Source organism: Elaeis guineensis, chromosome 4 (genome assembly GCF_000442705.2).
Source record: "Elaeis guineensis isolate ETL-2024a chromosome 4, EG11, whole genome shotgun sequence".
Lineage (NCBI taxonomy): Eukaryota > Viridiplantae > Streptophyta > Magnoliopsida > Arecales > Arecaceae > Elaeis > Elaeis guineensis.
In genome coordinates this window covers 32279629-32297205 of record NC_025996.2, presented here as the reverse complement: position 1 = coordinate 32297205, position 17577 = coordinate 32279629, and the positions used below count along the sequence as shown (strand labels likewise).

Below are 17577 nucleotides of genomic sequence, written 5' to 3'. Positions count from 1 at the left end.
CGAACATAGGAGTCTCTGGGGAGCTTTGTAACTTGAAGTACGATTACATGTTTCTAATTATATAAGATTGTTGAGTAATTTTTCAGCATTTATTTCCAGAGATGATTTCTTTTCCCTACTTCACTTCTTATTTAATACATAAGAAATGTGTCTGAACTCGTGTTTAGCTCGTAGTACATGCAAGTCATATGTGAGGTAAATTCTGTCCCAGTTAAGACCCCCTTGATTCTAAACCGTTTGATGGTTCCAAGCTGGATTGAAGTGGGTAGGTTTTTAACACTGTTGTCGTTTGTCTCTTGACTCGGTCCTTAATTTATTATTCATATGTGGTAATGATAAATACTTTATTAATTATCAAACCTTTCATCTGAGTCAACCATCAATATGGGCCTCATGATAATCACCTTAGTTAATCTCAACCGTCCCATTGTCCTGAGCAAATCTTTAAAGGCCATCTCTATCTATTCGAATTGTGACGGTGACTTGTATGGTGATGATGTTTGTTCCCATGCTTGCAATTTTCAATCCGGACCGTTCGTTCCCAGCATAAAGCATCGCCACGCCATTCCGGAAAAAAAAAATCGATGCAGACGCCATATAAATTTCTAAGCAGGCGTGAGGAAGCGGGAGCGCAGTCCGCGACCGGCGCGGGGAAGAAGTGGAGTGGTAATCCGGAAATTTCTGCGAAGATCCAGGGGAAATGAATTGCAGCGGCCGCGCGGCCGCTCTGGGGTCTCGGTCTCCTTTACCTCCTCGTTGCGTGCTTTAAAAGGGAGATCCGGGCGGTCTCGTCCCATATATTCCAAAACTCCTGACGTTTCCCTAAGCCTTCTTCTCTCTTCGAAGAATCCGATCGGCGCCAGCGAGCGAGAGATCTCCTCTCTCTCTCTATCTCTCTCGTTCGCTGCTCTTCGAATCGGATCGGAGCTCTCTCCGCGTGGAAGATGGGGTTCGTGTCCTTCGCTGGCAGGGTCCTCTTCGCCTCCGTCTTCCTCCTCTCCGCGTACCAGGAGTAAGCTCTCTTCCTCTTCACTCTCCTCTTGTCTCTTGTTCCATTTTGATCGTTTTTCGATAGATCTGCTGTTTTCCTAGTTGATATTGATCTGGAGGTAGCTAGGGCTTCGGACTCCCTTGTTTTTTCTTAATTTCCGGCCTTGGGTTTTGGGGATATTTTTTGCGTTGGGAAGAGGGGAGAAGGCTAGGGTTTGAGCTTGTTGGCGTCTCCTCTGATCCTTGCTGGCGTTAAGTTCTTTGTTGTAGCTGGTTTTTCTGGAAAAGTTTGATTTTTCTGGTTTGCTTTGTTTGTGGTCGGGTTTTTTTGTCTTTCTAGCTACCTGGTTGGACAGAGATGGTGCTTTCGTTCGGATCTGGTCATTGGGCCGGGGGGTTTTTTATTTTTTTTTTAATTTGCCTCTCCGATTCATTTTCTTCTTTTCTGCAAATTCAGTATTTTCGATCTGGGTTTGGGCTCTTGATTCGTAGTGGAGATCTATACGGGGTCTATTTATGAAGATCTCATTTCTTTGTACACGTCACTCTGCTTTCTGTGGATCTATTTGTGTTTTCGATATTGACTGATTTGTGTCTTAGACTTTGTCAAGTTACCATCCTTTGCTAGGAATTCTTGGTGTGTAGGGGATTCAAAAGGCAACTTTGATATAGTTGGGAAACAAGACCCGGTGGTTATGGTTCCCTCGTGTGGGGGATGTGGAGAATAGAAATGCAGTAGTCCAGTGTTTATTTTTACTGTTGAAAGGAGGAAAGAAATTAATAGGAGTGGAGCAATGAAGGAGAAAAGATCCTTTTTAAGGATGATGCGTGTGATATTTACTATATTAAACTATATTGAACTCTTGCATGTTGTTCTCAACTTGTGTGCTGCAATTATCCAGTCTAAAGGGCCAGGGGAACTTTGTTTGACTGAAATGGTATTCTTTGGGTTTGTGATATTAAATTTCATGTGCTTTTATCTTTCAGCGAGTTGAAACTATTGTTGCTGATATTTACGAGCATCTTAAGTTATTTATATCCAAGTGATGAGTTTTACCATTCTGGAAGAATTCAAAAACTGACATTGCCATTGTTTCTTTCACCTAAGTAGATGAAATATATTTAATTGAGGCCTGCTGTGTAGCTCTACTACCACCCTCTAGAGTATGGGCAAGAGTTATTGCCAATTGATAACGTGTTATGTAATATTCAGACAAATGATTAAGATGTCTAATACTCATGATGTGCCAATTGATCATCAATTTTTCAATGTGAGCACATACGTTTTAATATATTCTGCTTGACTGATAGTTCCAGGAAGTTATATGATACATTTATAGGAGAAATATGTCATCTGTCACTATCAGTCATGTTAGTCCTTCCAATTTTCGAAGGGATGTTTTGCCTTGTGGATATGTTATGTGTGAGCAATTGTTCTGGATGGCTTTATGCTTAAATGTGGGTCAACTTATCGGAAGAAAGTCCTATAAGTGCGCTAGTATCCCAGATCTGGTGATCATGCTTTTTTTTTTTAACAATTGATGGTAATATTATGGTTTGTTATCATCAAGATGATTTCTCTGATTTTTGTTGATTATATTTGGCTTATATTTTGCCGTTGCGTCTATTAAGGGTCAGTCTACTCTTCATAATTGAGATAAAAATAGAAAGAATTCTAGAACCATTTCATTAAGGAAGATAGTATGATATATAATGATGCTTGGTCATCGAGAAATCCAAAAAGGAAATAATCTAGAGATGCATGAGTATCTTTTTAATGTGACAGATCGATGGAGTCAAGTGAATAGTTTTGGAAGGAATCATTACATTCATTTATCCAAAGACTCCATTCAAACACTAATTAGTGATGTGGTGTTGAGCTTTTACAGAACAATATCATTATATAGCAAGTAAAATGAATGATTTTGTCAACTTTGATTGCATGTATGTGAAGGACATAGAAAACCAATTTGTATGTTTTGCCTTATAATGCGGATGGAAATTGTCTTATAATAGTGGTAAGGTGAATCTTTGTGATGTTTAGTGGATCTTGAGTTCTGTTGAATTTTTATCATGATCATGTACATCTAGCCAAGCACCTTCAGTGAAGGTGATTATTTGCCCGATGTCATAAATCAAGAGCTCGTATTATTAATGAAATTCTTCACCATGTATGGGAGTGTTTATCATTGGATTATTCATTTTGTGTGTTGGAGGTCTCCTGATTGCCGAAGTTCTGTACCATGTTTTTATTGCATGCAACCAAACATTACGTCTTAGGGTAATGCACCCAGTTCTCTAATATAAGCTTCAAATTTTGGCTTGGCGATCCTACAAACATATTGCATTTTCCATTGTGACCAATACCTTGCTTCCAGTTGCTTCATATTTCAAAACATTCTCATTCTTGTAGCAGGAGTTTTTTGGTCATGGGATATTCACTATCGGTTGATGAAATCTTTTATCATTGGTTTCCTCTCATAAATCTTTCTTTAAATTTCCAACCAAACTTTTGTCAGTTTGTTGGAATCTGCTCAGAGTTTTCTATTTAGAGTTCTAGTTTCATGCATGACATATTTGGTTTAAAGAGAGGTGATGGTTAGTAGCAACGACATAGAACTCAATAAGAGTGGAGAAAGTTCAAATCAGAAAATTGGTTTGCTCTTTAAAGAGAGGCGGTAGTTAATAGTAATGATACAGAAATCAATAAGGGTGGAGAAAGTTTAAATCAGAAAATTGGTTTGTTCTCTAAACTTGCTTGAAGGTTGTCTATCAATTTCTGGTGTTTTGATTGGTGTATCACCTTTTGATCTGAGACATGTATTCTATATTTTGTTGTACTCAAACATTAGAAATCAATGCTGGAAATGATATTAATTGGTTCATTATTTTCAATATTTGTATTGATATGCATAGAAGTTGTGGAAAAACTACAAGGATTTTCATTTGTCCCCTTAGAAGGTTTCTTGAAATTATCTTGTTAGTAATTATTACCTTTTGTTTGAATAATGTGTGCAGCAGTTTCATGGGCGGCCACAATATATTTAATATTTTCTTTTTGTTGTTTATTGATTCATGACTAAGATAGGAGTATGATTTGGAGATGTTGCGCCTCTATAAGCTTTTTAACTCCTTAAGGATTTGGATCCTGGCGTAGATGAGCTTTTTGTTCTTTTTGTCAGAAGTGTGATACGAAACCTGGATGCCGTGTTTAATTTGAAGCTTTTATTTTCTTCTGTATGGAGGCATATCTTAGTGATACAGTGCAGGTTTTTTTATTTAATATTTACTGTTTCTTGGATGGGCCCATGTTTCTTAGTGATCTGTCTTACAGAATGTTTGTTTGGATATGTTGTCTATGAAGTGCTTTTGCTATATTTTTGAGGCCTAATATGTTATGAATTATGGTATCGGCACATGAACCTAGAAACTTGCATCCAACTCCTAGAATCCTTATAGATTGCATATCTTAATGGGATTTTTGTCAGACACTCGCACAGTTATTATTTACCCAATTACCCCCAAATTGTAGCTTTGGATATCAGCAGAGAGGTGGACTGCTCCAAGAATGATCTTGACCCACCATATTAGTGTTAGAAGCGAGCTTTTTTTTCATTTTAGATATTGGTCAAGAATATTGGTATTAAAATAACTTTGCCAATTGCGGCTTTTCTAAAATTCTTTATCTATTTTGGAAGTTTGTCTGAAAAATATACATGATGGAACATCTTAACAGATAATATATTTATTAATATCTTGTTTTTTACGATATTTAAATATATATTCTCGTAAATTGTTTTTCCTATGTATTCCCCTATCTCCATTTTGCGCTCTTGCCGAGTTAAATTCTTGAACATATTGTGAAATCCAGTTCTCATGACATTTAGCCTTCTTTGCCTGAACAAGTTTCCAGCGTGCTTCTATTGGGAAATACGATATATTCCCTCTGTGCATTCTACAAGGTAGTTTTGGTACATGGAGGTGTTTCTGTTTTCTTGTTGGAAGAGATGTTATTGCTTTTCTCAGAGTAATTACATCATGTTTTGCTGCATCATCATCATCTAACGACAGGCATACCCTGTGTACAAAAACCACATAGTATGATGCTTGGAGGGCTAAATGTGGTATTTTCTGGTTGGAGCAAGCCCAAGATTTGCATTAGCCAAAGCAATGTTAAATTAGCCACAAGCAATGTTATATTCATTATAAAGAAATCAACTGAGTCTCCAAGTTGGAGATGCATGTTGTTCGTCATGTTCTACTCTGAAAATGCATAGAAACCAAAAACCATATATTTGGGTATCTTTATATTATGCATAAAATAGGGGCAAAAACATAAGGCTTTAGCGTCATGATAAGATGTTTTGCTATAACCTAAGCACCAAAGTCTATTGAAATCCAATCTGTACGTACTTTGAGTGAAGTTGATCATGGTTTGGCTGTAGTTTTTCAATTTATATGCTGCCACACTAGCATAATTGGTACATTATTTTGCAACCCCATGACACAGGTAGGAGATCACCAAAACATATGACTTTTTTGGTTTTTAGGCATTTTAGTGGTGTAGATCATGATCAATGGTGTGAATTTGGATAGCCCACAAATTATCTTCAAAGCACTGAATCTTTGCAGAAGGTTCCATGTTTAGCCTGCAATCTCATGTATCTACATGTCTGTATCTGTATGTTTTATGTGCACATGTTCATGTGTTTAGCTTCCACATCTGTGTTTGTGTGCCTGATGTGCACAAGTGCATGTGACTTGGTCATTTAACCTTCATTTGCTAATAGTGTTTATGATATATTGGTCAGGTACTATGCTTTATGTCTGTCTTTTGAACCATGTACATTTTGTCACTTTGTGCTAAATGTTACTAAATCATGGTCTTGTCAGGTTTAGTGAATTTGGAGTTAATGGTGGGCCAGCAGCGAAGGCTCTTAGGCCAAAGTTCAACCTTTTCATGAAACATGTTTCAACCCATCTTGGGGTAGCAGCACCGCATGTTGAGGTGATGACTGACTTTGCCTTTTGTATACCATTCTTCCTTTGTATTGAAATATTACATATGCAGTTGCTGAATGCTTAAGTTGAATCTCTTCTGTTTTTTTCCTCTTTCCCCCCAGATGAAACATGTTGTTGCCACTACCATATTTCTGAAAGGGCTTGGAGGCCTTCTGTTTATCTTCAGCAGCTCCTTTGGAGCTCATCTCCTGGTCTGTGTTTCTAGTTCCCTGGATTATTTAACCCATCTTTATTATGTCGCTGGGGCGTTATGGGGTCCAACAGGTCCTGGGAGCATTTGCATAATGATTATTTGGAGTTAGTAGGGCCCCACTCATTAGCAGATGGTCTGCTGGTCACCTCTGTTTCTGGTACTGTTAGGTATCAAGAGGTGGCATTATTGTGTGGAAGTATCTCTGCACACTCTCCAGAGGTCTACATGGGTGGGCGGTGATTTTTACAGTTGGGGGTGCATCTGCACCCTGCGCTGTTGTATTTCTAAAATGTCATCACATTTCATGTTTTGTTTAGTTTCAACCAATGCTAATTAGCTAGTCGTATTTGTGGTGAAGAGCGATGCTGAAATACTTGGTGCTCGTGCAGCTTCTTTACCTGGCATTTATTACTCCTGTGGTGTATGACTTCTACAACTATGACATGGAGACGCCAGAGTTTGTGCAGCTCTTCATCAAGTTTGCTCAGGTATTTGTTGACTATACATTTTCACATGTCTGCATGTTCTGGCCTTCTTGTAGGATTTAAGATTTGAAATTAGATAGATAATTGATTATGATTGAGGTCTTGTTCCAGAATTTGGCTCTCTTTGGCGCACTACTCTTTTTCTTGGGGATGAAGAACTCTATCCCAAAGCGGCTGCCCAAGAAGAAGGTTCCCAAATCAAAAGCAAATTAAGTTGAAAATTTGATGGTGCATGCAGACTAGGTTGGTGAGAGTCAGGTAATTTTCGAGTCTACACAAATTTAAAGTTACAAGAGTATTGTCATCCTCATTCCGTTCTTAACATGTGTCGTGTTCCATTATGGGGAGCACTTCCATTTTGAGATATGTATGGCGGATTTAGTTTTTGTGTTTCTGTTGTATTATTATTCCTAGAGGTTTGATTCAGAAACTATAACTCTTTTTATCTGAGTTGAAGCTCTTGCATAATCTATTTTGCCATTTAATTTAAATGTAGTGTTCCAATTGATTTTGTTACCCAATTCGTCATCGATCTGATTGTAAAACAAGTTTCATGATGCGTCAAGGATGCTGATATCGTTGGACTTGGAGAGCACTCCCTTGACCCTAATAGCTTTTGCTTAATGTGTATTGACGCCCGCCAAGATTGGAAGCAAGTCAATGCCCGAACTTCTAGGTCTTGATCCGGCATATTAAAATTATGATTTTGTTCGATGCAGAGTATTGTTTCTTTGGTTACAGAGGCAGTGTATTGCTTGGCTGGAACTTTCTAAGCCCTTTTATCTGTTGTTGTTTGATACCTTTCCAGTGCCTCCGATTTCCATGGTACGGAGAGCACTTTGTTCAACCTTGCATCCAAAGTCTTACTTTTAAACTAATTTTGCTTCCTGTGGTTGGATATTATCGTTTTATGTGTTTACCGAGAGATAAAACCGGTTCGGGTCTAGCTTTGTTTTAGTGGTTTTTTTTTTAAAAAAAGCTAATTTTTGCAGCCTAGTTTTGTTCATTACACCTTTTAGTGCGGTTTATCTAGCTTTTTTTTCAATGGTTCTTCATACATTGCAATGATATCTTGAGTACAATTTTCTGAACTAATCGATCTGTTCTACGAAATCAATGAACATGTCATGGTGAACGCGTCTTACCGAACTAATAAGTCTGTGCTGCTTGTCTCTCCGATAGAAGTACGATTCCTTCCAGCAACGTGGCCCAGATGAACGGATTGTAGTTTTAAGTTCCTGCGACATGGCTATATAGCTTTGAATTTGTTTTTGTCCTTTGTTTTATGAGAGCCACATAACTCTTTCAACTGTTGCTCCAGAGTGTTCGTACTTTGGAGACGAATTTTTTGTTTTGGGTAAATTTTTTTTTTAAATCGGTAAATTATTCAGATATTTCTTAAGATTTGGGGTAATTATATAATTTTATTCAATATTTAGAAAATATATACATAATCATCTGATCAAATATTAAAATTTAAAATTTAAAAAATATAAAATATAAAATATAAAATATTTTGAGATTCAAATAGGTTAGGTAGCGATGATGTCAAGAAAGTTTATTAATTTATTTAATAAAAAGCTATTGATGGAAGATTGTAATACGATAAAATTTAAGCAGTGGAATGTATATTTTTAAAAAAAAATCTGTAATTATCTCATATTTTGAAAGAAATCATTGTAATTTATGCAGAAAAAATTTAAAATGTCATTTTTTTTTTAGGTTGGTATTTCGGAAGATGTGTTTTCATAAAATGCCTTGGTGGAATATTTTGCCCCCAAATCTCGTGCTCATGATGATAAATAAATTCTTCATCGGATGTGTTGTTTATTTAACGGAAATGATTGCTCAATAAAAACTCATCACAAGGTAAGGATTAGATTTGTGCTTTAGAATGAATAAAAAAATAAAATAAAAATTTTGAGATAGTTATATATCTAATGTTTGGATATATTATATTTAAAAAAATAATTTTGATATATTTGATTAACTATAGAAAAGTAGTATAGAAAAATTTTTTAGGATAATTTATGTTTCGTTAAACATCTCTGTAAAGTACCGTTTATGTTCTTAATAAATTGATTACAAGAAGAAAAAAGATATAAATCATTAGAATAAAAATATTTTTATAAACAAATTGATTTTACTTTGATTTCCAGCCAATGGGAAAGTGTGTTTTCCCTATCCCATATAAATTCTATTTTCTATGGGAGGATGGGAAACTTTATTTTTATGAAAAAGCTATTTTCCCATTTTCTATTTAAAAACTGTAACTAAACATAAGCCATTTTATTATTTTACTATTAACCACACTTTTCCGCTGCCTCTTTCCACGAACCAAATGAATCTTGAGGATCTAATCATCCACCGATGCATGGTGGATGTTTTCAAAAATGCGCTGCATCGGCGGATGTTTTCGAAAATGCGCTTCTCTTGTAAATGTTCTATCCTTTGATTTCTTTTTCTTAAATTAAAAATATTCAAAAAATTTATTTTGATCATTTTAAACATATATTATGTTTTCACATGTAGTGTTATAAATGGGTTGGATTCGGACCGATTCCTTGCTTTATGTGCATTTTAACTCAATCGGTTTAGCTTTGGATCCATCAAAATGAGTACCATAAAGTTGCATTCAAACTCGGTTAATAATCAGATTCAATTTTGAATTTAAGTTCTTCTGAGTTTCAATTTAGTAATGACTTCGGTTTGCCTATTAACCACAGATTTTTTTTTTTTTTTTTTTTGGCAAAACCGAAAGGAAATTTATCACACTTGTCCTGGATATATAAAATAAAACAATGACAAATTGCAGTAGAAAAGGCAAAATATGGAAAGTAACTAGTTTTTTTGACAAAATCCAATTATTTTAAAAATAGATTTAGATTTTTCTCTACATTCTGTTTGATGGAGGTTCGAATATTATTTTTATAGACATGAATGGTAAGCATCAATTCGCTTGATCTCTGGCGTTAGAGCAGCTCCAGGTCTCGAGAAATAAAGAAGAAAAAAAAAATTGCAATATAAAAAACTGAAAGTACAGGGAATGGCCAAGTCAAATTAACTTCATTCTTTCTCGTGTTACAATAATGGCTATTTTCTTTCTCCAAGCCCACGAAAAATTAGAAAGAGTCCCATCAAAAACCAAACCAAATCGTATGATTCATCTTGAAACCAGTAAATATTGGTATTCTAACTTCAATCCAAAATTCCTAGCCCCAACGATCCACCATTCTATCCATCTTATCTTTTCAGTCTACCCTGCAATCCCACATCAAATTGGGATGAAGCACTTTATTCGGGCGATGAAAAGAAGGACAAAACAAAAATTCGTGCGATGGAAGTCTCACTCCCAATCCTCATCGGCCAACTGATCATCCTCCTCCTCCTTGGGGGGCCTCACCACCAGCACCACCGTCCCCAGCGCCTCCTTTACCCCCTTCTCCACTAGCTTATCCCCCTCACCACCCCTAACTCCCCCTTCTCCCCTCCGACACCAGATAGAAGCCGGCCTCCTCCGCCACCTCCCTCCTCCCCCTGTCCGCCACCACCAGCACCGCCTCCTCCATCCCCCACTTCCTGCTCGCCCTCCACGGCAACACCCTCCCGTCCTCGAACTCCACCGCCACCCCTCCCCCCTCCCCCACCGCCGCCACCGGCCCCCACCCCGGCAGCACCACCCACCTCTCCCAACCCTTCTCCGCCGCCACCACCCCCAGCTCCCCCTCCGCCCTGCACCACCCCGGCGCCGCCGCCACCCCCTCCCCGCCCGGCACACCGGCAGCAGCACCACCGACGTCGCCTCCGCCACCTCCCCGTACATCAGTCGCACCACCGGCACCGTCACCCTTCCCACCTCTTCGCCTCGCTCGATTCCTTCTCTCCCTCCGCCCGCCGCCTTCTCCATCTCCTCCTCTATCCTCTTCTTGGCCCCCTCCGTCTCCGCCGCCTCCATCGCCCGCTCGAGAGCCGCGATCCGGTCGCCGGCCGAGAGCGCCTCTCGGCTGAGGCGGAAGTGGGTGTAGGCTAGGCAGTCGCCTGGGTGGGCGGCGGAGAAGCAGGTCCAGCCGTCGTCCCCGCGGCGGCGGGGGAAGTCCTTGACGGCCCGAGCCAGCTCCTGGGCAGCCTTTGGGTCGAAGCGCTGCTCGACGACGCGGTGGGCGGCGGCGGCGCGCTGGGAGGCGTTGAGGAAGCGGAGCTCGTACAAGAGATCAGCGCCGCCGCCGGCGTCGAAGAAGGCGATGAGGTCGGGGTCGAAGGAGGAGGAGAGGAGGGAGTCGCGGACCTGGGCGGCGACGATGAGGCGGTTCTGTTCGACGCTCGAGATGCCGGTGACCTCCTCGATGGAGGGTGGGGTGAAGCCATCGTGGGCGAGGGCGGTGATGAGGGGGGCGTACTCATGCCAGCGGCCCAGGCGGTTGCGGAGGATGTCGATGCGCTCGGCGGGGCCGAGGGAGCGGTACTTCTGTGGGAGTGGGGAGGGCGGCGGCCGGAAGGGCTGGTAGAGCTCGCCAAGAGGCGATGGCGGGGGCGGAGAGGAGGGGATCTTGGTGGCGGAGATGGGTCGAGGACTTTTCATCTTCTGGTGATGACGATGACGGTGGTGTTGGAGAAGATGATGGTGGTGGGTTTGTAAGAAGGGGTTTGTGGGTTTGGGAGAGGTGAGTGAGAGCATGGCCATGGTGTGTGTGTGTGAGAGAGAGAGAGAGAGAGAGAGATAGGAGAGGAAAGAAGGGAAGGTTTGAGAGGTGGAGGTGGGAATGGTCTTATCTGTTTCGTTTGTGTTTGTGTTTGTGATAAGCGTCTGTTTTTGTGTTTCTGTGTACCTTCCGTCCTTGCGGATCTTGCAAACTCGGATATTTTGGGTTGGGGCCTCAACCTGTGGGCTGCATTTGATCAGGGCACCTGGGTTTGTTGCACTGGTGCTTGTTTGAAAACCCTGTCGGCTTTTCCATTTTTGTTTTTTTTTTCCTCTTCTTTTTAAGGTGGTGAAAATGCCCAGTCCTTGCTTCTTTGATAAAAGGTTATTATTACAGCCTCTGACACTTCCCGCTTACTTGAACTCAAACCAGTTCGGGTATCCTACGAGGTTATTAAGCTGGCCTGTTTTTGAACCATAGAGGTTGAGTCAAACAACATCTGTTTCTGGTTTGACCTCAACACAACCTTTGAATGGGTGGAGGTATATTTGAGCTCTTTTTTCAAATAATGCAAAAAAAAAAAAAATTTATCAAAATATACTAAAACGAAATTTATTTACCAAACTAATGCAAAAGGAGAAAACGCCATTTTGAATGGCGTTTTTTCCCCTTCCACGTCAGCCCCCATTTCCACGGTGGCATCGTCCCAAAAAAAAAAAAAAAAACATGAAGAAACGCCAATCGGAATGACGTCTTTAAAAACGTCATTTTGTTTCTCAATTTTTCCACCCAAAAAAAAAAGAAAAAAATCGTGGGAAAATGAAAAATTTTGTTTTTTAAAATTTGAAATTAGTTAATAAATTAAAATTTAAATTTGGATTGAAATTTAAAATATAAAGATTTTAATTTGCAATTTATTAAAAAAATTAATTTAGATTTTTTATTTCAAATTTTTTTTAAAAGATGTCAAAAAAAATCTTAAGAAAAAAAAGAAATTATCATAGGAAATAAAAAAAGGAGAAAGAATTATGAAAGAAATAAAAATTTAAAATTTAATTGAAAAATATCATTCGAAATATTTGTCTTAAAAAAAAAATTTAAAAAAATTTGAAGTAATCAAAGAAAAAGAATTTTAATTGAAAATTAAAAAGAAATAAAATTTTAAAGATTAATTGAAATAAAAATATTATTTCAAATTACTTTCGAAAATTAAAAATAATTTATTTTAAAAAAATTAAAAAAATTTTTAAAAAAAGGGTTAAAAATTTTTATAAAAATATAAAGAATTAAAAAAAATAGAAATTATAATTGTAATTGAAGAACAAAGTTTATAATTTTTAAATTTAAGAAATAAAAATTATAATTATAAATGAAATTAAAAATTATATTTTAAATAACTAAATTAATTTAAATATAAAACGCCATTTTGAATGAAAAATTGGAAAATTTTGTTTTTTAAAATTTGAAATTAGTAAATAAATTAAAATTTTAATTTTGATTGAAATTTAAAATATAAAGATTTGAAAAAATATATCATAAAAGAATAAAATTAAATTAAATTAATTATAATTTTTTTGTTAGGGTATTTTATCAATGTGACTTAAAAAAATTAAATTTGAATTAAATTTTGATAAAAAAAGAAATACATTAAAAAGTTAAAGAAATGAGGAAAAGTTAGAAAGTGAAAATTTTTAAGAAGTCACCAAAAATAAGAATTATAAATTAAAATATTTAAAAAAAATTATAAAGTTTAATTGAAATTAAAAAAAAATTTAAATATATTTTGTAAAATTAAAATTAAATTAATTGAAATATTTTTCAAATAAAATTTAAAAATAGCCTAAAAAAATTTCATAAAAGATAAAGAATTGAAAAAAAATAGAAATTGTAATTGTAATTGAAGAACAAAGTTTATAATTTTTAATTTTAAGAAATAAGAATTAAAATTGTAATTGAAATTAAAAATAATATTTTAAATAATTAAATTAAATTAAACATTATTATTTAAAAAAATAATTTAAATGAAGAAAAAAATATGGGAGGAAAATTAAAATTTTAATTTGAATTAAATTTTGATAAAAATATACACTGTAAAGTTAAAAAATGAGAAAAAATATGGAAAAAAAATTATAAACTGAACTTTAGAAAAAATAATATTTTTTTAATTAAAAGAAAAGAATACGTAATAGAATGCTAAAGAATAAAATTAAATTAAATTAAATATAATTTTATTTTTAGGGTATTTTATAAATGTGACTTAAAAAAATTAAATTTGAATTAAATTTTGATAAAACAAATACATTAATAAGTTAAGAAATGATGAAAAGTTAAAAAGTTAAGAAGTTAAAATTTGTAAAAAGTCAGAAAAAATAAGAATTATAAATTTAAAATTTTAAAAAAATAAAATTTTAAAGATTAAGTGAAATAGAAATATTTTTTAAAATTAATTTCTCAAATTAAAATTAATTTAATTAAAAAATTTTCTAAATAAAATATAAAAATCGCCTAAAAAAATTTTATAAAAAGATAAAGAATTGAAAAAAAATAGAAATTCTAATTGTAATTGAAGAACAAAGTTTGTAATTTTTAATTTTAAGAAATAAGAATTAAAATTATAATTGAAATTAAAAATAATATTTTAAATAACTAAATTAATTTAAACATTAATATTTAAAAAATATTTTAAATAAAGAAAAAAAATACGTAATAGAATGTCAAAAAAATAAAAGTGGAAGAAAAATAAAAATAAAAATAAAAATTATAAAAATTATAAAAAAAAATATTTCATAAAAGAATAAAATGTAATAATTAAATTAATTATAATTTATTTTTTCGGGTATTTTATAAATGTGACTTAAAAATTTTAATTTGAATTAAATTTTGATCAAAAAATAAATACATTAAAAAGTTAAAAAATGAAGAAAAAAAATCATAATTTTATCAGATATGATTCTGAAGTCTCAAAAGCAAGAACAAAAGATGTGTAATCTATTAGAGGCAATTTCAATATTTTTGGAAGCATATTTTCTAAGAAAAATAGATTTATATTTTTCTGTCGACCCCATGAATCGACTCATAGCTAAAAAAGTTTAACGGCACGCAAAATTTTTGGCTGCCACACTTTGTGAGTCGACCCGTTGACTTTCTTTTTGGTAATTTTTATTTTTAAAATTTTTTAAAAAGAGGGAGAGAGAGGAAAAGAGAGAGAGGAGGCAGCTCACCGCGGTGCTGTAGGAGAGACGCCGGAGAAGGGAGAAGAGGGAGAAAGGAGAAGAGGGAGAAGGAGAGAAGAAGGGAGGAAAGGAGAAAACGCCGTTCCCTTCGACGTTTTTTTATTCTTTTTCTTTTCTTAAAATTTTTTTAAATTTTTTTCATAATTTGTTTAATTATTTTTTTTTATTTATTAAATTTTTTAATGAGGATAGTAATTTGAATGATAATTCTTAATTTAAATTAAAGTTAATTTTTTATTTTAAATTATAATTTCTATTTTATTACCATTTTTTCTCTTTTATTTACTATTTTTATGATATATTTATGTTGCTCCTAGATTGATTTTGATGATTACAAAGCAGATTGAAGGGATACAAATATTTTTTATTTGAAAAAGTCTTTATGCTCTTCAGGGGCAAAAACGTAATTTTACCAAAACCCTGATTTGATAGTATCATTTGGTAGAACAAATGATTTGTGATCTATTGGTGAAAATTTCATTATTTTTGGACTTATATTTTTGAAGTTATGAATGTTTTAAGTGCATGAGTCGACTCATGAGTCAACTCATGGCACAATGAGCTGCTTGGCACGCTGAAATTCCTATTGGCACGCTGGTTTTCTGGCTTGGCACGACCTGTGAGTCGACTCATGAGTCGACCCACAAGGCATGAGTCGACTCATGAGTCGACCTCTGCTGGTTTGGGCCAAAAAATCCAGAAACCCACATTTCTGGCTGTTGCAACAGAGGTCGACTCATGAGTCGACTCTTGAAGCATGAGTCGACTCATGAGTCGACCCCTGCGACGGGAATTATCCGCAACGGCTAGTTTTTAGCCCGTTTTAGTTGCTTTTAATACTCACTTTAAGTGCTCTAACGGCTCTTTTTCTGCCTAGAATGTTTTCCAAAAGACGTACAGTAGAACTCTCGCCCTCGTATCCAGAAACTGCATACTGAGACTGTCCAATGACTCGCACCGTAATGCTAAAAAACCAGGTCATGTAGTCATCAGTATATGAAGGGCCTCTCAAAATAGGATCACCATGAACAATGTGATCTCGACGTGCATCCCAAATATCGATGTACTGTGCATGTCTGACACGCCAGTCGATACGAGCTCTCCCTCGTCGATCAATACGATGAAGTCCCTGACTGGTATCAAACTGCTCTGGGCCCACAACCAACCAAGACGGAGCCCACCGCCGGGAGAGGCGGGGGCTGAGGACCGTCGTCGGGCTGCGGGGGCCCGCCGTGGCCATCGGGACGCGAGCCCACCACCAGCCGGGGCCGGACCGACCATCGGGATGCGGGGCTCACCGCCGAGAAGCGCGGCCCGCCGGCATAACATTTTCTCTCCTAATGTTCTAAGACACGTTCGAGTATGTGTATCCATATGCACAAATCATAATATCCAATCATTTAAAATTAAATAATATAAAATGAAATCAACATTTAATATTATTCAATAGAATCAAAATGTTAAATATATCAAAAAAAATAGTACAACAAAAATGTAAAAATACTAAATACAAATACAACAAAGACTAAGTCCCACAAGGACGTCGCGGCGCCCGTGGTCGCTTGGACCTTCTCAGGAAGGTCCTCACCGGCTGCTCCTGCTGTGATGGCTCCTCTCCTATATCAGTGGAGGAGATCTGCTGATCATGCTGCTCAGGAATAACTGATGCAGTCGGATCATCTACGGACTGAGAGACCCGTTCAACTCTCTCATCTGGATACACGGATGGACCTGAAAAAAAAGTATCATACTCATGTGGCCAACTGGTACCCGATGATGGCATCTGGGGGATGTAGGATGAAGAAGACGCTGTCATCTGTGGATGAAAAGGCGATGGCATCTGTGCAGCATCGAATGATGACATATGCGGAATATGCGGTGATGGCATATGTGAAGCATATGGTGACGGCGTATAACTCATATCTGGCGCCCGAACTGCTCCATACCAAGGCGCACAGGTATGTGGATCAACACCAATCGCCCCCAATGTTCCGGAACCTGTTCTTTCTATCTCCCGCAGTATCTGAATCCGCTCGTCCTCATCAGTCGTAGATAAAGTACGACGAGCGTCCAATACGAGTTCCGACACAGAATCAGTCTATAAAATAAAAATAGAACAGTTAGTATAAAACAATCAGTATAGTGTACAATATAAAACAAAAATATAACACAAATAACATGAAGTAATTTTCATAATCTTACCAAAAGACGTACAGTAGAACTCTCGCCCTCGTATCCAGAAACTGCATACTGAGACTGTCCAATGACTCGCATCGTAATACTAAAAAATCAAGCCATGTAGTCATCAGTATATGAACGGCCTCTCAAAATAGGATCACCATGAACAATGTGATCTCGACGTGCATCCCAAATATCGATGTACTGTGCATGTCTGACACGCCAGTCGATACGAGCTCTCCCTCATCGATCAATACGATGAAGTTCCTGACTGGTATCAAACTGCTCTGGGATGCCCTGAATCTGACCAAACTGACGCAGGACACGATCGGGAAGATGCCACTCTACCACATCAAAACAAATAAGCGGCACCCTAGCAGTCCATATGTCGTGTCCAACTGTACACATCTGCGGCAGTATAGCCAATATCCCATCTGTATATGGCTCCCACAAAAACTGATATAATATAGTTAAAATAAAAAAAAATTAATAAAAAATTATAATAGATTATGAATACTGTAAATTGATATTTGTAAAAAATTTAAAATTTACCCGTCTAGATGTATCAAGTAATGTATCCAACTGACACCTATAAATCCGTGCCACTCTTGTCGATACGTGATGAACGTTGAATGCAACGTTCCATCTATTTCACAATGTACTAATATTAAATAAATTTAAAATAAAAAAATTTAAATAAAAAAAATAATATTTCGATACCTGTATCCCAATGGTCCGTCTAGTCTGAATGGAACATCAGGATCCTGCTGCTCTGATGGCATCTCGAGCAACTGTCGTCGTAATGGACTGATAGTCGGCATATGCTCCCATACCCA

General features: G+C 36.5%; 2 protein-coding genes across 4 annotated transcripts; one reads left to right on the top strand and one right to left on the bottom strand.

Moving 5' to 3' along the window:
• The first annotated feature begins 609 nt into the window (after nucleotides 1-609).
• LOC105043065 (uncharacterized) lies at nucleotides 610-7568 on the top strand. Of its 3 annotated transcripts, none has more exons than XM_010920481.2 (6): nucleotides 610-1012; nucleotides 5884-5998; nucleotides 6114-6203; nucleotides 6595-6693; nucleotides 6802-6948; nucleotides 7257-7568. In XM_010920481.2, exons 1-5 carry the CDS (start codon nucleotides 945-947, stop codon nucleotides 6901-6903), a joined length of 474 nt encoding a protein of 157 aa, XP_010918783.1. In that variant the 5' UTR covers nucleotides 610-944; the 3' UTR covers nucleotides 6904-6948; nucleotides 7257-7568. The 3 variants fall into 3 exon arrangements, with proteins under 3 accessions (XP_010918783.1, XP_010918782.1, XP_010918781.1); XM_010920480.2 differs by having other exon boundaries at nucleotides 7187-7568; XM_010920479.4 differs by lacking the exon at nucleotides 7257-7568 and having other exon boundaries at nucleotides 611-1012; nucleotides 6802-7181.
• Nucleotides 7569-9728: 2160 nt separating this feature from the next.
• On the bottom strand, nucleotides 9729-11482 carry LOC105043104 (rubisco accumulation factor 1, chloroplastic). The gene is given in 3 exon segments (XM_073256243.1): nucleotides 9729-10181; nucleotides 10183-10462; nucleotides 10465-11482. Coding segments are annotated over 3 exon segments (1332 nt in total). The 5' UTR covers nucleotides 11372-11482; the 3' UTR covers nucleotides 9729-10036.
• Nucleotides 11483-17577: the final 6095 nt, after the last annotated feature.

Coding starts and splice junctions, on each gene's coding strand:
- LOC105043065 (XM_010920481.2), top strand. CDS start 945: ATGGGGTTCGTGTCCTTCGCTGGCAGGGTCCTCTTCGCCTCCGTCTTC. Junction 1,013..5,883: donor CTCCTCTCCGCGTACCAGGA/GTAAGCTCTCTT, acceptor TGGTCTTGTCAG/GTTTAGTGAATTTGGAGTTA. Junction 6,204..6,594: donor CCTTTGGAGCTCATCTCCTG/GTCTGTGTTTCT, acceptor GTGCTCGTGCAG/CTTCTTTACCTGGCATTTAT.